This window comes from Scomber scombrus, chromosome 9 (assembly GCF_963691925.1).
Source record: "Scomber scombrus chromosome 9, fScoSco1.1, whole genome shotgun sequence".
Lineage (NCBI taxonomy): Eukaryota > Metazoa > Chordata > Actinopteri > Scombriformes > Scombridae > Scomber > Scomber scombrus.
Genome location: NC_084978.1, coordinates 13,459,374 through 13,478,075, shown reverse-complemented (window position 1 = coordinate 13,478,075; position 18,702 = coordinate 13,459,374). Strand labels below are relative to the sequence as shown.

General features: G+C 39.2%; 2 protein-coding genes across 8 annotated transcripts in view; both read left to right on the top strand.

The window, feature by feature from the left end:
* Positions 1 to 1,063: 1,063 nt before the first annotated feature.
* On the top strand, positions 1,064 to 7,384 carry rbmx (RNA binding motif protein X-linked). 7 transcript variants are annotated; one of them, XM_062425904.1, is made up of 10 exons: positions 1,064 to 1,351; positions 1,450 to 1,575; positions 2,217 to 2,323; positions 2,413 to 2,578; positions 2,751 to 2,858; positions 3,138 to 3,255; positions 4,255 to 4,383; positions 4,469 to 4,560; positions 5,399 to 7,089; positions 7,267 to 7,384. In XM_062425904.1, exons 2-9 carry the CDS (start codon positions 1,467 to 1,469, stop codon positions 5,713 to 5,715), a joined length of 1,146 nt encoding a protein of 381 aa, XP_062281888.1. In that variant the 5' UTR covers positions 1,064 to 1,351; positions 1,450 to 1,466; the 3' UTR covers positions 5,716 to 7,089; positions 7,267 to 7,384. The 7 variants fall into 7 exon arrangements, with proteins under 7 accessions (XP_062281888.1, XP_062281886.1, XP_062281885.1 ...); XM_062425902.1 differs by having other exon boundaries at positions 2,736 to 2,858; XM_062425901.1 differs by having other exon boundaries at positions 2,727 to 2,858.
* Positions 7,385 to 8,025: 641 nt separating this feature from the next.
* Positions 8,026 to 18,702, top strand: part of arhgef6 (Rac/Cdc42 guanine nucleotide exchange factor (GEF) 6) — a gene marked incomplete in the record, with an annotated part of 26,757 nt that continues 16,080 nt past the window's right edge. Inside the window, 8 exon segments of the mRNA XM_062425896.1 lie at positions 8,026 to 8,362; positions 9,633 to 9,716; positions 11,670 to 11,754; positions 14,858 to 14,979; positions 15,287 to 15,488; positions 15,772 to 15,824; positions 16,334 to 16,428; positions 18,050 to 18,145. Coding sequence (XP_062281880.1) covers positions 8,198 to 8,362; positions 9,633 to 9,716; positions 11,670 to 11,754; positions 14,858 to 14,979; positions 15,287 to 15,488; positions 15,772 to 15,824; positions 16,334 to 16,428; positions 18,050 to 18,145 — 902 coding nt within the window.

Below are 18,702 nucleotides of genomic sequence, written 5' to 3'. Positions count from 1 at the left end.
TTATATTCTAGTATGCCAACACTAAATGCATCTGTACAAATAAAAAAAAACAATAATATGGAAAATGTTCATATAGTTGTTAATAACAAAATTACACATATTACAAAAAGAGTACTAACATAAACAACAGTCTCAGGGATACTATAACAAAATGTACAACTCATGCTCATTTTTTGTATAATTATTTGCTGGCAGTATTGGGGAGTAACTAGTTACATATAACAGTGTTATGTAATTCAAGAACAAAATTAATGTTATCCGTTACAGTTACTGAAAGAAAATGTGTAATTAAATTACAGTTACTTATGAAAATGTTGATGATTACAAAGAGGGTTACATCTGAATATGTTCTGTTAAAAGCTTCGGCTATATGTTGAATAATATTCATTTTGTTTCTTTGCGTGTTTTTGATGTGCACACTGCTTTCTGTTGCCGTTACCAGTCAAGGCCATTTAGTAAAGCCGTTTGATGTTATTCTGAGAACATGTTACTGAATACAAATATTGCAGTTTTTAATTCTTTGAAATCAATATTTTTTAAATATTTTTTAAATAAATCATGACGTGAACCTTGGAGTGTATGGGCTTACATTTAAGACCATGTCAGACTTTTGACTTTTTCATAAAATATTTATATTTTATATTCCAAAAAATCTACAGGAACTAATAAATGAATTTTCAAATGAGGGATATATCTTGCTTTAAAAGAAATGATCTTCCTTATAAATCATGTTGGTATCCATGAAAAACAGCTGAACTTGATTTTGGTGGGCTTAATGCGTACACTTACCCTAACAGTTGAAAACATTCATTAGGAAATTAGAAAAGTAATCAAAAAGTAGTCAAATGGTTTCAAAAGTTTCATTACTTTGATTAAGTAATTGAAATAGTTACCTTACTTATTACATTTTAAATAGCGTAACTAGTAATCTGTAACCTATTACATTTCCATATCTATCCAGAAACACTCCTTGATGTCATGACGATATTACGCTCCGGTGCAGTAGGTGGCGACATGTACCTCTTGCATTGGTTTGCAGCCCGCCATTAAACAAATGAAGAAGAAGAAGTACGAGAAGAAGACGACGACAAGGGAGACGACGAAGAAGAAGAAGAAGGCGGGGGAGAGGAGCCGTTATTGAGTTTATCACAGCTGCACCTACCCTGTTCATATTTACTATAACGGTAGCATTGCTTTAGTAGCTTTACTAGCTTGCGGGCAGCTGTAAAGCATAAGTCTGCCTTGAGCTGCCGGAATAACAGCCAGCTAGTCTAGTAACTAGCGTTTACCACCGCTGACACGTTTATCGCCATTTTGCGCATTGAACAGTCCAAGACTTCACCAACAGCAGGTAAGAATCACCACAACAATGTTTGAATACCAAGAGATACAATTGATGTTAGTATTATATATATTCTAATAGTGCATACGACATGTTGTTGTTGCAAGTGGGGGATTTTTGCAGCATGGCAGAGGCAGACCGACCAGGGAAGCTCTTCATCGGTGGACTGAACACCGAGACCACCGAGAAGGCCTTGGAGCAGTACTTTAGCAAATATGGCAGGATTGTGGAAGGTGTGTGTATGGAAAGATTGTTGGCATTTTTTTATTTTCAGGTCGTATCTTAGGTAAGTTAGGTTAAAATATACAAGAAATAGATATTAAAGACAACAGAAGTGCATGATCACTTCATGTTATAGATCACTGTATACCCAGCTGTATCGTCAGTTTTTAATTATTAGTTCTGGGAGTTAACTGCTAATTATTTCAAGTATTTTAAAACATGAAACTCATAAACAAATATATTTTTGAAGAAATGCTAATCACTACACCTAGCCCCATGGTTCTGGTCGGGTATTCATTGTGTCCTCGTCACTTTAATGGACCCCATTTGTTTTCACCTTTGGTAACATGAAGCATGTTTTGAGCTGGCTTTATTGCTCCTTGTTTACTGTAAAGTGTAGTGACTAGCAGCAGGAAATAAGTTAACCCTTTGAACCACGAAGGGTACATATTGGTTTAAACCGATAACAGTGAGTCACAGTTGTAGTCAGTAAATTGGTTGTAGCAATAAGAACCATTATTTAAATGTTGTCCATCTTAAATTGTTGCAAAATAAGCTATATTTGTACCGTTTAGTCAAGTTCTTGTAAATAGCTAAAACTATAAGTCACAATGCTCCAACACTGTTCTTACCCTGTATATCTTAATTTCAGTTCTTCTGATGAAAGACCGTGAAACAAACAAATCAAGAGGCTTCGCTTTCGTGACTTTTGAAAGTCCAGCTGATGCCAAGGACGCAGCGCGAGAGATGAATGGAAAGGCAAGTCCTAAATTTAATCAGGCATAATTCAGAACATAATATAAATCATGTTGAATTTGCAATTGTTAATTGTGCCTCTTCTACTGCAGTCCCTGGATGGCAAGCCTATCAAAGTGGAGCAAGCTACCAAACCTCAGTTTGAGAGTGCTGGCAGGCGAGGACCCCCACCCGTGCACTCTCGCAGTCGTGGTCCACCCAGAGGCCCCCGCGGGTCCAGGGGAGGTCCTGGTGGTATAAGAAGCCCACCATCCAGAGGTAAATTTTGCTCAGTCAAGTTTGTGAATATGCAATGATGAAATACACTAATGTATTACTAAATGTCATTTTAGTAATACATCTTATTGAGTTTAGTTTGTTAATATTTGCATTTCTTGTCTGTTATAAGACTACTATGATAATTCAGGGAATGTAGAACCCTTCTTTAAAGGGATGTCATCCAGAGGTCCCCCTCCAATGAAGAGAGGACCCCCAGTTCGTAACGGAGGTCCCCCACCCAAGAGGTCAGCCCCATCTGGTCCCATGAGCAGACGTGAGTGTGAGGAAAATCTTGTTATATTTATCTCGATTCAAATGCAGCCAGAGGGGTGTAAGTAATTCATAAAAATTGTACTGGCATAATACCCATTGTTTACTTGCTTGCTTCCGCAAAATGTTGTTGAGTCAAATGTATTTCATTGTTGTTGAATGTATTTATTTATTTCGGATGTGCAGGGTGCATGATCTAACTCCCTTGCATGCACTTTGATGGACTGTGTTTATCTCAGGGTTATTTGGAGATTAATAAGCTTGTTTGCTATTACTTTGTGTGTTCCAGCCCCTATGTCAAGGGACAGGGATCCCTATGGTCCACCCCCTCCTCGCAGAGACTCCATGATGTCCAGAAGGGAGGATTATCCATCACCAAGAGATGACCATTATTCTTCAAAAGATAGGTAGGATGCTTAATATTGAGTTATATTGTTATACGTTTTTGCACAGTTAGGTGTACCACAAAATATTGGTAAAATTTGTTTTGCTGAATGTATGCAGTGACTATGTGACAAAAGTTAACTTACATACAATTGCAACCGTGGAAATGGGGTGTTTAAAGTATGTACAACCTTTTTACACCAGATCTTAACTTGCTCTTTGTAAAAGATATGCTTCATATTCAAAGCTTATTCTGTTTATGTCTCATACTCTTACTTTATATGAAGAAGCATAGAGTGGACTTTCATATGCGTTTGAGCTGTCCTGTATCTGAGAAGATAAACTCCACTAATAAGTGTTTTTAATTAAGTGCGATAGAAGTTTTTTGCTTACACAAAATTTAAACAACTTTAATGTTTGAATTATTTTGTAGCGAACAAAATCTCAAGGGAGAGTAGGGCTGGGCGATTATGGCAACGATTAACTGAACATTTAACCTTGATTACGATTAATGAACAATTATCTCCACCCTTGATGAACAATTATGTATTTTCAGTTTCTTTTTCTTTTGTATTTTACACTGCCCTCACAAGATATTTTTGATATTTTCGCACATGAGTATCTATATGGAGTGAAAATAATGATGTTTTAAGGTGTGACACTGTGGTTATTGTCTAGTTTAGGCACAAAACCCACTTGATTAAATATATGAAAAGATCATGGTTTGGGTTAAAATGATCACCGAAGACAAGTTTTCAAATTCCTTAAAGATATACAACCTTTACTGTCATGGCAACAGTGAGCACCAGGATTAATTGACATGAGCAAGATTAAGTCAATTAGAGTTTCTAAATGTCGGTTTCAATAAAAAAAAAATTTGATTAATTGCCCAGCCCTAAGGGAGAGTGTATTTGTTTACTGAATTCCCATATAACTGATTTAACTTGTTTTTGTCAGTTACCAAGTAAATACATAACACTTCATGGTTACAGCTCTGAGGTTAATTGTGCTATTTTTGACAGCTACTCCAGTCGGGATTATAACTCCAGAGATTCGCGGGACTATGGACCTCCTCCCAGAGATTATTCATACAGAGAATACTCAAATTCCAGTTCCCGAGATGACTATGGATCAATGTCAAGGGGATACAGGTATGAGCTTGCATTGATACAAAAGGTAAAAAACTTGGATCTGATCTCACTGGGTCACCAAGTAACAACTGTCCCTATTATGTAGTGAGCGTGATGGGTACAGCGGAGGCCGGGAACCACGAAGCTACGTAGACCGTCCAAGTGGTGGCTCCTACAGAGATTCATATGATGGTTACGGTAAGATATGCCTACATGAGTGTAATGTGGACAGATAACTACTGTGGCACAAGGAAAAGCTGCATTAAATAATCAACCAACCAACCAAATAATAGCATTGACTACCGCAACCTCCAGTCACAAGATGCTGCAGTTTTTCCCCTAACCCAAAGGAAATGGCATTTCAGTCTGACTCTTAAACGTTTTGCCATTCCATTTGCCACTTCCCTCACCGGCAAAGCAAGTTGCAATCGTTCCATCTATTAGAAATGTATAAGTATTGGCATCTCAACTGAACTACAAAAACATTTTGGAAAGCTGTATCCACATATCACAATCCATATTACCGCTGCATTCTTCAAAAGAATAAATGTTTGTGACAGTATCACACAAAACTAATGCAGACTACTTAATGTGCCCCAGAGAGTTGGCAACCATAAAGGAATCCCCAAAAATCCTTGGAAACATCCGTTGACCACTCCGTATATGATGCCTATCAAAGCACTCCCTCAAGGAGTAACCTTCCAAAAACCATCAAGACAACTCTGAATACCTCGTCCTTACCTGCAGTTCTAACACTTGGAGCTCTAAAAGGAAAATGGCTACACAAAAATCAATGGCATGCAGAAACAAGTAACATTGCCCTCTTATTCCCTGTGCTTGGATATTTTACTGCCCATATCAACTGAATATCCAGTGTTACATTTTAAGGCTTATTAAATGACGGGACATTTAAACATGTCGTCCATTAAATTTATTTTTTAGAGTGAATTCTATTGGCAAAAACAATGAGCACTTTAAAGTGCAAGAAACTGTGTCAATTGAACCTTGCCAATTACCTGACCCATTGACCCTGCAGGTAACTCTCGCAGCGCCCCACCATCAAGGGGTCCCCCACCATCCTATGGTGGGAGCAGTGGAAGCAGTCGTTACGATGACTATGGCAGCAGTTCCAGGGATGGCTATGGCAGTCGTGACAGTTACCCCAGCAGTCGGAGTGACCCATACCCACCTAGCCGTGGTGAGCGAATGGGCAGGCAGGATAGGGGCCCAGCTCCCCCTGTCGAGAGAGGCTACCCTCCTCGTGATTCATACAGCAGCTCAAGCCGTGGTGGGCCACGTGGTGGCCGTGGCAGCAATCGAGCCGATAGAGGAATGGCTCGCAGCAGATACTAAAATGGACATGCAAATCACGTCAAAGCAAACGTTAGTGTTCGTGCACAGTTAACACGTGTTTTGGAAGAAATCTGACAAGAAAAACTATCCATGTCTGAATCTGTGGAATATGGAGCATAGCTTTGAAATGTATCTTGAGTTTCCCATTTTTTTATGTGTAAACTTTTTTTTTTTTTAATTAGTATTTCTCTTGCTCATGTAACAGTACAGTTACCAAGTGAGTGTTCGTTTTTGTACATTCAGTGCTGTTGGAATCTGCAATGCCCTATAAGCCTGGCTTTCCTACTCTAATAAAGATTTTAGTCGTTCTTTGACCACTTCTCATCGATATTTAAAACAAGACCAGAAACAGTGACATGAATGTTAATTAACAAAATGATCTCCTTTTTTACAAAGTTCTCTGTAAAGCTTAGGTGAGTCTCTGCTCGTGCTTTTATAGTCGAGTGACTTGAGTTCATTCTTAAAACAAATGTGCTTCCAACTGGTCACTACTGTCTCTAAGGGTTAGGCAAATGTTACTGTCAAAATGTTCCAATGTAGTTTCCTTGGAAATGGATCCGTCACCCTAGAGCCATTTGATGGCATGCAACGACAAAACCAAAGGCAACAACAACCAAATGCAAGAGTCTTTTCAACTCGACCGATAGTCAACGGCTGGTAAGCAAAGCAAACCTCTTTGTTTCTCATCTGTAAATGAGTTTCTCATTGTCCTGTATTGCAATCTTCACTCAAAGCGTGATATTCAAGACAGCTTTTGCCTCAGAGGACAAAAGGAAAAAATGGAGGTCAACTGAATGTGCCTTTTTTATTGTAGTCCGTTTTTATCAGCTAAAATTGTCAAAGTGCAGCACCATCCTAAGAAGTTTCATCCCTTGTCGGCAATGAAAGTTTGCCATTTTCCCAGCTGAGCCCTCAAAACGATGGAGATCCTTTTTTCCCTAACCAATCGTCCAACCTGAGTGAGAATGATTGGCAACAGTGGTTTGTAAAATCAAAGGTAAAGCTCTCATAGCTATATGTAAGAATTTTTTTTGTCTCAGTAAAGTTTAAAAGCCATTTTAAAATTGATAGCCATTTTTTCTCAGTATCAAAACCTTTTCCACAAGCATGCCAATTCAAACAATGGAGACCTCTGGAAGAAACCTACCGTCCTGCCAAACTGGAAACGATTGCTAAAGCGAAATCAAAGTCGGACCAAGGATTAAAAAGATCATTATCAAACATTTTATGAATACATAATTAAGAGGAGGGCAGCACGTTAATATTATGTTCTTATTACAGGATGAACACCCCTTCAAGGCAACTGCTCTTACAACGTACCTGAATTGTGTCCTCAGTTTGTTGGACCAATGAAACCACAGCCCAGCAGTGCAGGTATCAAATTGTTATCACTGAATTATCTGTACATATATGGAAGAAACATAACTTCTTTTTGCATAATAAATGTTGAGAAAATGTACTTTTCAAATGACCTCCAAGGTATACTGGATATACAGAGCTGTAAAATGAAAGTGTTGATGTAATAAGTTTTGAATGCTTGCTGTCTTTCAGATGCTGGCACAGACCACTGTGGAGACTTCTCAAGTGGAACATGTTGGAAGTGGAAAGAATGCGGGCTGAGGATTTGCTCAAATCATGTTTGGTGTTTTCAATAAAGATGAGAAAAATATGTTGTTTGTTTTTTATTTCTCATGAAAGAATGGACTTATCTCCATGTTGTATTGAAGATAGTTTGTTTTATTGTCCTTGTATTTAAAAGGGGGCTCAAGTGTTTTGGTGCCATCTCGTTTTATCACAATCTGCAGTTTTTAACCCAATTGCACTTTTCAAATGGTCATATGCACAATAAACATTAATCTAACACAATCTAATCAATCGCGATTTCATCCTAGACATACTATTCAGTCAACAGAAATGACGAGGTTAAAGTGGTAATAGCCAGACAGCCATGTATTGCAGTGAGAAAAAAAACTCAGCATGAGTCATTTTCAACTCGATTAAATAAACAACATAGATGCATTGAATTTTAACGCTTGTATCATAATGAATGTCAACAGACGACATATCAAGCCCATAAGCAACATCCCGGGTTAATCATAAAGTAAACGGCACATTTTTTCTCTTGCGAAATATGCTGATGCACCATAGATAAGCTCGCTGGCGGTGTTTCCTGATCCTTGCTGCGACTTGACTTGTAATGCAATATGTAAGAAAAGGCCCACTGCCAGCATATGCTACTTTGCAGAGGGGGGAGAAAAAAAAGACTGCTGCCTATTGTTGAGGTTCCTATTTGCCAGTAGGGGTGATCATCAGTTTCGCGTGTAGAAACAGCGACCGTCCTTCCCCCCACCGCCGCTTTTTTTTTTTTTTTAACTTGTAGCAGAAGTGCGGATGTGAGTTGCATATTGATACGGAACAGGCCGCCAGTATATTTAGTTCCTTCAGCAATGCGTGTTTAGGCAATGATCATTTTTTGTAAGCTATGAATCCAGAGGAGCAGACTGTAACGTGGTTAATATCACTGGGAGTGCTCAGCTCGCCTAAAAAGAATATAGCAGACCCGGAGGAGTTTTTGAAAACATCGCTGAAGGATGGGGTTGTTCTGTGCAAGCTCACGGAGCGGCTCATACCTGGCTTCACACCCAAGGTGAGTTGTTGATTTAAGTTAACTTAAGTCAACAAACGCTAAATGATCGACGGCTCTTGGTGGAAAAGAAGGGAGGGGTTTGTTGAAAATGATATGGGCAAGAACTTCCCCTGCAGCAGGGCCTTTTCATTTTGTGTGACTCTCGAAACTTGAGCCGTGAAAGTTTTTGAAGCCTGTTTTTCTGATATGTAACGTTACCGCGAAAATGCCTGCACATGAAAAACAGCAATTCGTCAACTTTCAGAGGCGAGATTTCAAGATGTGGCTTCCTGTGAAGCGAAGAAAAAACGCGTTCCGCATTCTTGACATCAGTGAGTCGGTGTGAACACCCACCAAAAACAGGACAAATCATGTGGCAAGAGTGCATTAAGTATACATGTTTAAGGACTGCACGAGGTCCTAAACAGGGCGGGGGTTTCACGGGACTCAAGTTTTCTTAGCAGCTGCTTTAACGTGTTGAACACAATCAACGTGACAGTAACAGATGCTTAGTTTGAGATGACAAAGTTGATAATGATAAATAACAGTTGCAGAGACTGTTCGTCACTTCCTCTTGAAAGGCTCGGTTCTTCCCGGTGTGAGATTGTTTTTTTTCCTAGGATGACGAAGTCACGACCCGCTACTACCCCTACTCAGCTCCTGATTGGCTGACCCTGATATTCTCACCCAAGTGCTAACCAATCACACTCCTCATGCCTTAACCTGACCAACCCAAGTAACGAAGGCACAAAGTACTAGCCAATAAGAGCCAGAGGAGGGCGGGTCTTGACAGTGCGACCTCCCCTGTGCTAAAAGTCGCTAGAATAATACAGGAAGTAGAAACTTCCAATTTGTATTATTACTTTTTCTGTCTAGTATGCTACTTTTATACTTTACGGACTGTGCTTTTATTACTATACGGACTGTACTTGCAATCAAGAATAAAGCCAAAGGTCTTGTTCGCGACCTTTTGTAATACGGATTTTATATTGAAAGTCAGCGGATGTCTGGCTTAAATTTTGCGAGTTTGACTTTTCAGTGGCGTTAATGGTTATGTATGCATGAAGGAGACGCAGGAAGACTCCACAGTTATTTTGTCAACTGTAGGTTATGCCATTGAGCTCACTACAACAATGTTACTTCACGCTTTTTTCATGTGTAGCTTAAAAATGACAGTATAGCTTCGGTCCGGAGCTTCTGATGAATGCCTGTGTCAGATGTCTATCTGTCATTACTAAGCTGAGGTTTATATATTTATTTCGTGTGTGTGTATATGTGTGTGTGTGCTCAGTATTGCCAGGATCCGAGAACTGAAGCTGACTGCATTTCCAACATCAGGGAGTTTTTAAGAGGATGCTCGTCTTTGAAAGTGGAGGTAAGTGTGTCTTCAAGTTTCATGTGGCGACAAACGTGCAATGTTTTGACATGGGCTGACCTTTTCTTTATCATTATCTCCTTACTTAACCCTCTTCTTAGCCCACTGCAGTTTACAGATGGGACCTACATAGCCTTACACTCTTGCTTGTGTTGTGATCTGCTTACCCTGCTGGCATATTTTTTCTTCACACGTCCATGTGGAGTGAGCCACATAAACAGGCATGCTGTCAGTCATTCCCACTGAGCAGACAGGAACAAAACTGTTGTCCTCTGTGACAAGTCCCTCTTGTCATTTTTTCACAGTGTTTATTTCCTTGAAAATTCACCATCATCCTTATGCTGCAGTGACACATGATATTAGTTAGAATTAGTAGATATTAGTTTGTTGCTACAGGTTTAAAAATCTAAAACTACTGGCCTGTATTGCCAAGATGGCCAGATGTTCAAAACGGGCAAATGGATTGCAGATGTTGGGAGTGTTCCCCTTTCTCCATACCAGCCTGTTTTTTTGACCGCCACACTGGACAGTAATTTCTCCTCCAGTTTTATAAATAATCTTTTCTGGTCTTGAGTCACATCATTTGGTTTCTTTAAACAGCTAATTGAGTCAGCAAGTCTGGCTCACTGCAAAGTCAAGTGGTTCAATACTCCTGCCCAGCTGGCTTGTTATGTCTGGGAGGTCCCCCTTGCGCTTTTATCCACCAGTCCTGCCCTAGCCCATAATTAGACCTTTTGTGGCCAGCCAGTAGCTCATGGGCAGCAGCTTTTGGAGAGCCACTGTCAAATGTATCGGCCAGGAGATGTCTGTGGCATTACAGTGAGCCCTGCCCATCCTTTGGTCAGTGATGTGATCTTGTTTAGAGAACTTTTTTTTCTCTTTTTTTGCTATAGCAAGTAGTGCCCGTTTTTCCTGTGACTGCATAAAGAGATCAGTCATACCGCTTTCACTTCTGCCCTGAGAGGCAGAAAGAGGAAGCGTCAATAACTGCACAAGGCCTCTGATTTTTTTCTGCCATGTTATGAACTGAGGGGATTGATTTGTTTGTTGAGATTTTATACACTACCACAGTCATTTAGAGTGGCATGTATTCATAACATGAGTCACTGAAACTACTGATCCTGCTCATGGTCAGTGTTTCAAGATTAGCAATCTGAATCTGACTGAGGTCAATAATGTGATGTAAGCATCACTCAATCCTGATTTATTAATACAATATTTTTCTCCAATGTTTTCCACATTTGAAACTAGTAATACAAAATCATGACACATAAAGCTATTTTTTACATGTTGAAACGCAACCTGAGTAAATCTTGGTAGTCATGTATACTCCAAGAGCTGATCCTATACCCAAAGATGTAACGGTCACACTTGCTTTAACTCTGAATGAGGACACAACGCATGAGGCTGTACTACTCAAACTCTATATTTAAGATGTTTTTTAAAAAAAAGCTAAACCTTATCTGCTGAAGGAAAGAAGATAGCCGTCTGAGACAGAGCAAGCAAGCAGTACTACTTTGTGTGTGTGTGTGTGTGTGTGTGTGTGTGTGTGTGTGTGTGTGTGTGTGTGTGTGTGTGTGTGTGTGTGTGTGTGTGTGTGTGTGTGTGTGTGTGTGTGTGTGTGTGTGTGTGTGTGTGTGTGCACAAGTGCACAGTGAATTGCAAATGAGTCTGCCAATGTCCATTTTATTACAAACCACTAAATCACAAAATATGGGTCACGCTTAACATGTCCGTTTTTATCTCTGTCTTGTTTTAGGCTTATTCAAATCCCTTTGTGTGTTTCATTGTCTGTGTTTGTGTCTTTGTATTATTTGTGCTACAGCCTGAATTGTGTGTCTTTCTCTGTGTGCAATCAGTAGAAATCTTTCTAATTTCGACTCACTCTCTTGTATGAGCAGTTTTTATGGGAGGGGTTATTGATCTCATCTTGTTTTTTCCTTTCCCATCCAGGGGTTTGAACCAGAGTGGTTATACTCTGGTGAGAACTTTGGAAAGGTCCTGTCCACTTTGCTGGCAGTCAACTTTGCTACACAAGGTAAGATCTGTGCTGTCTTTCCCTGAATGACCTGGCTTTCACTTCAGGGACTGCTTGAGAACAGGTCAGCAACTAATGCTGATTGTCATTATCGATTGATCTACCAGTTGTTCCCTCAATTAGTTATGGAAAATTGTGAAAATGTGCATCAGAAGTTCCCAGAGCCCATGGAGTTTTTTTTTATCCAACCTTGTGTCATGCAAAGAAAACCTCAGTGGAGGTTAGAGTTGCAACTATTAGTTGATCAACAGAAAATGAATCACTAACCATTTTGATAGTTGATTTATTGTTTGTTCTAAGTGTTCTAAGAAAAAAATGCCCACATTCTCTTATTCCAACCTCTCAAATGTGAATATTTTGATGTTTTTAAGGTGATTGACGTGTTTCCCCATCTTCCGACATTTAATACACAAAACGACTTGTAGTTTAATTGAGAAAATAATTAACAAATTAATTAATAATAAAAATACTTGGTAGTTGCAGCTGTAGTGGAAATCTGTATATTAGACTATCTATTGCCTGAAACTTGTCTTCAGTGTTGAGCCCTACACTGTTTTGGTGTAAACTTTCCATTAAAGACATTTAGATATGAAATATGATGAAAACAGTTGCTGCTCTATGTCCTTTTTCCCTGGTTTTGTCCATGGAGCCCTTCTAAATCATGATTGGGTGTGTTACCCATGGGCAGCTGGCAAGGCAGTGTGTGCTTGTGTCATGCTGGGTGCCATATTTACCCATGTGCATCCATAGCTCAATACACCCTGACTAATATCCTGCTTAGTAGATTTTTTTTTGTAATTTTTACATTCAGATTAAGCTCTAGTATTAGGCTAAGTGCATAATGGGACTGAACATGAGTCTATCGCTTTTAGACAAAGACCCTTTACTCAAGTGCATGTCTTCGATAAGGACGCAACATGAAAGGTTCGCAGTGCAGCAGCCCCACAGCAGTTTGGGGCTAATTGCTTTGCTTGAGTCCTTGTTTGAGGACACTGAAGTGTCTCCCCCCACTTTCCAGCTCCCAGCTGCCAGAGAACCGCCGACATCAGAATTATTTAGTCAGTGTACTGAGACCAATCGACTGCCACTGCATGTCACTGAATGCTTGATCATAGATGCATTATGTTCAGAGCCATATGAGAACATTTACTTGTGACATTCCTGTATTTTAATAGGGTAGCCTACTTGGTCTTAGATCGTGCCAGAGTGACAGTAGAGATGAGCTGCAACTAGAAATTATTTCCATCATCATTTAACCTGTAAATTATTAAGAGTTTAGTTTAATCAGTTAATCTATAAAATATAAAATAGTGAAAAATGGCCCAAGCTGATGTTTTCAAGTTACTCAATGAAGCAGCAGATCCTTGCAATAGTTTAGCGTTCTTGCTTGCTAACTGATTAATTGGCTAGTCGTTTGAGTAATCCATGATCCTGTGCACCTATCTGTGGTGATAGGTATATTTTAACCCTTTTCTGTGATATTGTTAATGCATTATCAATGTTTTCGGTGCTTAAATGAAGGGCAGGATGTGTATCTCAGATGTGCAGCAGAAGCCTTTGTCAGTGATGGGCTCTGCTTGATATGCAAATCCTTTATAGCCTGGCTATCCCCAGCAGCTGTTCAGCGGTCGTCAGAAGTGATCTTGATTTGAAGTTAGTAGATGTGTTCAAACATAAGAAGCCTCTGTGCTTTTACTCGTGATCCTTTTGCCAGCCTTACTGTGCTCCCCTGCATTATGTGCATCTGTTAGTGGCCGCACAGCAGTTGTGTTTGTTTAGGGTAGATGCTTTGAACATACGAAAACAAACAACAGTGGTGACTACAGAGCGTAACGGACAGAAGGGCTTGTTACAGTAGGAGGCTTGGTGTGTGTGTGTGCATGTTGTTATCCTATCAGTTAGCCTTCAGTGTGATGCACCCTGATGTCTCAGCATATGGAAACCATCTCCAGCCTGCTCTCCAGGCTTTCATCATCATAACATACAGTACATAGATTCCAGATGATTTGCTGATAAAACAAGATCACACCAAAAGTGTTACCGTTGCACATTTCACTGCCTTTATGTGAAAGTGCACTGAAGTGATTGTCAATTTTATGGCTTCCAAATTGAGCTCCGTATTGAATCTGAATGAGGGGTTATCAGGGCTAAGGGTGCATTTTACCCAAGAATTAGAACCCAAGAACCTGGTTGACATCCAACTGGCACTTGCTACGGACGCTTCAGGGGGTGCGTTTCTGCTTGTTAGCATGTAAGATGTTGCAGGGCTACTATGTGTCACTAGTCAAATGAGTACTTGTAACAAAATTGATACCTCTGCCAGTGCACTCACAGTGCAGGACAGTTGGCAGCTACTGACCATAAATCACTGTTCCTCTGCTGCAGCAGCTCAGCGACGAGGTTGGATGTTAGTGACACAAATATGAATTTGATTTTCTACAAAAGCCACCTCCTGGGCTGCATTTCAGGTCAGAGACAGGGTAGGAGGAAGTTATGTTAAATATGTATCAGTTAGTCAGAGTGGATGTATTTGCTGAACTAACACATTGACTATGTGATCACTGAGATATATACAATGTATTAGTTTGCATATTATAAATATATTTTATGAAAGATTTACTAATTTGATATACAAACACAGTATTAACCACATATACTAACTAAGCTATACATGATTTTAAAATGAAGACATGTTTGTGAAGGAGAGATAAGATACTAAAAGTGCATACAAATATATATGATTACCTGAAGGCCACATATTTCCTTCCTTTTTTTGAAGCTACTTGATGTTATTTTGGAGCAGTCTGTCAGTTTTGGTTAAATCAGATGATTCAATCAGGCATTGAAAAAGTGTAGTCTGTTTGTGCGCTCATCTGTTTACTGTCCTCGGGCTGTGTGGATCAGTGGACCATACTTGCATGAATTATCGTCAGGTTGTCAGCCTCCAAATATGTGCACCTGCGTCAGTTGTGATGTGTGCATTTGCAAGATGATGTTATGTTGTTCATCTGATGAGGACAAAGCCAGAGAGAGTCATAAGTCCCAAAAACACTAAAACCTAGATAATGAAGGCTCCATGTTTCCTCTCTGTGTGTGTCCACAGACTGTGCTGCTGAGAGGTCATGTTCGCAGTCCGGTGCCTCCTCTCCTAGTCATTCGACATCCTCACACACACTCTCCTCTGCCAAATCCAAAGGATCTCTGCGTAGACAATCCAAATCAGTGGTATGGTCTCTTCTGTATATATCTACATGTTCTGTCTTTCTGTTTTTTACACTCTCACATGTTTGAAAATGTGTTCACCCCCTTTTGCACCTTTTTTACATTGAATTTTCCTCATCATTTTGTTGGTTGTTGTAGTTAAACATTTTTACTATTTCTATCACATGTACACTCTTACAAGGATTGACCAAATATAAATGAAAAGTGTGCATGTCAAAAAAGGTGATCATTTTTTCACTGCATTAAATGTTTGCACATCCATACAGATATTGTTTCTCATGCTCTCGATGATGTTTGATCACTCTAACAGGAGATGTCTGAGAACGGTGGGGGTGGGCAGATGGTGAAGGCCCGCTTCAATTTCAAACAGAACAATGAGGATGAGCTGTCGTTTAATAAAGGTGACATGATCCTTGTGACGCGGCAGGAGGAGGGAGGCTGGTGGGAGGGCTCGCTCAACGGCAAAACGGGTTGGTTCCCCAGTAACTACGTCCGTGAGATCAAACCCTGCGGTGAGTCTGGCTGTATGATCAAAGGATTTTTGCTGAAAGTGCATTGCAATCTGCTTTTCACAGAGTCTTGAAAAGTGGACTGATGGTTTTGTTGTAAGGTGTGATGATGCCGTAATATTCTGCATTTTTTGAGCCATTGCTACTAAATGTCGTTGGATGTGCACTGTATAGTGTATAATCTGAATGACAAATAAAATCTATCTTATCTTATTTTATGTATTATCAGTGTGTGGATATTCATCATGAATGTTACTCTTAACTTTGACACCCATCTCATCCACAGAGAAACCAGTGTCTCCTAAAGGAACTCAGCTGACAAAGAACTACTACAGTGTGGTGAGTGAATGTATAAAGAAATGCAGATTGTATTAATGCTTAAAACAGGATCCATGAATTTTTTTGGAATTAGTTTCTTTTATCTTAATTGTATGATGGAGTTTGTTATAAAAAGGCAGGTTTGCTTGCTGCTGGGAGATTTTGATTGTCACGTTACACCTGTCCTAGCTGAAAGTGGCTATAAAGCAGTTGTTACTCATACAGTATATAATCAAAAACATTTAATGACGACAAGAGCAGCATGTCCTCTTTTCATATCAGTTTCTACTTTTTGTAAATTTTATAGACTTTTCCTCTTTTTAATTTCCACGAATGAGTAACTTTTCTATTTTGAATCACACTTCTTCACTGCATCACTTGGTTTTCTCACCGCTTAAAAATACCCCAAAGTACTGATGGGGAACTAATAAATCATTCAGATTTTCTTGATTATTAACACGTTTTCTGTCCTTTCTTGGAATCTGACCACATTAACATTATGTATTCTGCTGATTGTGCTTCTTTTGCAGGTGGTACAGGACATCTTGGAACATGAGCGGGAGTTTGTCAAAGAATTACAAACAGTGCTAAGTTGCTACTTACGACCCCTGCAAGCCAGTGACAAGTAAGAGCGATGACAAGGACAAAACACAAAGCATTTAATACGCAAATGACTTAAGGCAGACGGAAATATGGCTTACCTGGAAAATCTCTTTGGTTCACTAGATGATACAAAATTCCTGAAGCTGAATATCTTAATGGTGCATTGCATAGAATTAGTGGCATTTACAGGGATGGTTTGTAGAAATGGAATATAATATTCACAAGTATGTTTTAATTACTGTGTAATCTAACTCTGTTTTTGTTAACTTAGAATTAGGGCTGGGCAATACATCGATTTTTTTTTTCAATCAAGATTTTGGCTTCCAACAATGATGAAAACATGATAATTGAGATAAAACACAATTGTTTAATCTCAATTTATCGCGTTTTGTTTTGCAGTGATGCTCTCATTTTGTCTTGTGTTATGAATCCAGCCCACCCCCATCTTTTACAGTGGTGCACCTTCTCCCCTCCCTAAAAGCCCAAAGTCACTCTCAGCCAGGTTGTGACATGTTTAGTACAACTTACCACGGCCAGGTGAGCCGTTATTTGAGAAAATCAGGTCAAGTAAGCCACCACTTGCAGTTTGATGCATGTCTATCTGTGCTGTTACGGTACTGGTGCTTAGAGAGAATCACACTTCAGCAATCTTTTCTCACATTTTATATACCAAATAAGAAACACCATTATAATACACATCATATATTAAATAAGCCTTTATAGTTATTATATTATATATTCTTGTTATAAGACATTGTTATGTATTATTTAGGGCTCAGTCGATTCAAATGTTTAATCACAATTCATTGTATGATTGTCATGAGTTAACTCGCAATTAATCGCAAATTAATCACACATTTAAAAAAAAAATTCTAAATGTACTTCAAAGGGATATTTTTCAAGTGTTTAATACTCTTATTAACATGGGAGTGGATATGCTTGCTTTATGCAAATGTATGCTTATTATTATTGAAACAATCAAGAACAATGAAATACTGCATGCTACCTAAATCTGCTCTCAGACTGGACGTACTCCGTAATGTAAATAACTTTGGTCTTGTGGATAGAACATCTGGCAGGGCTTTGGAGCTGAATTTGCCGTTCATAAGACACTTTTCTTTATCCGTTTCTGCTTGTTATCCAAAATGTTACTGCTGCACAGCTTCCTTATTTCCCAAACTACAGGCCGGGACAAGGGTCAAACTCAACGTGTGTGTGTGTGTGTGTGTGTGTGTGTTTTCTTTCAGTTGAATCACAGTTAAAGTTTAAGGAAATCCACTGTTAAGTTTTTTTCAAAGTTCATTATATGCATGATTTCCAAATTGAGCCTGCACTTGCACTACTATGTCCAGAACGGACACTCCAAACACTGACTCTAGAAGGAGCCTTTTGCAATTTTGTGGCCACTGTAGGTTCTCCTACATGTTTGGATGGAGAGGGTGAAGGGTATTCAGTTGGTTCTTCACCGTCACTGAATCCTACACACTGGTCCTTTAATCACTACTACTCCTGCTACCAATACTGTCATCTCAAAAAACATATTCAGGCTTTTTAATCATCATAATTCTTTACTTTTATGTTTAACTTAACTTTCTTTCATCATGTATATATTTGAACATTCATTGTCTTCTCTGTCTTTTCAGGCTGAGCAGTGCAGACAGCGCCACCCTGTGTGGAAACCTGGAGGAGATCCTTACCTTCCAGCAAAGCCTGTGTGTTTCTTTAGAGGAATGTACTAAGTAAGTCTTCCTGGACTTAGCTCACTTTGAAAACATTTGTCATTTGAATAGTTGCTGAACCCAAGTCTCTCTATTGCAATGTAATCATCTCGTTAGCTGGACAGGTGGATCCATCTTTGTGTGTTTTTGTAAGACTTAATTAAATGGCTTTAAAAGACAATTATAGCATTCATTTATGTTTTAGATCTGTTACCACACTGCACACATACTATACAGTACATTAAAGCCAAGTGTTTCTCAAGGCATGCCAAAAGTGATTATATTTCTCCAGAAAACAACGACTGTCTACAACTTTTTTCATGGTTAAGATAGTAGCTCAGTAAATTGTTTTCAAATTTCAAGTTTTTTTTCAAGGAACAAATTGATTTTGAAAATCTCCATATCTTTTGGTGCATTCATGCACTAGTGGGGAAACTCTTGACATCAATGTAATAAATGGCTGCCTTGGTGGAAAGAAAATGCATTCATGCATCTCAGCAGGTGCATGCATGTTTTACAAGATGGCTGTTCTGAATGTAAAGTGTGTTCTGTCTTATAATTGCCCTCATATTCTTAAA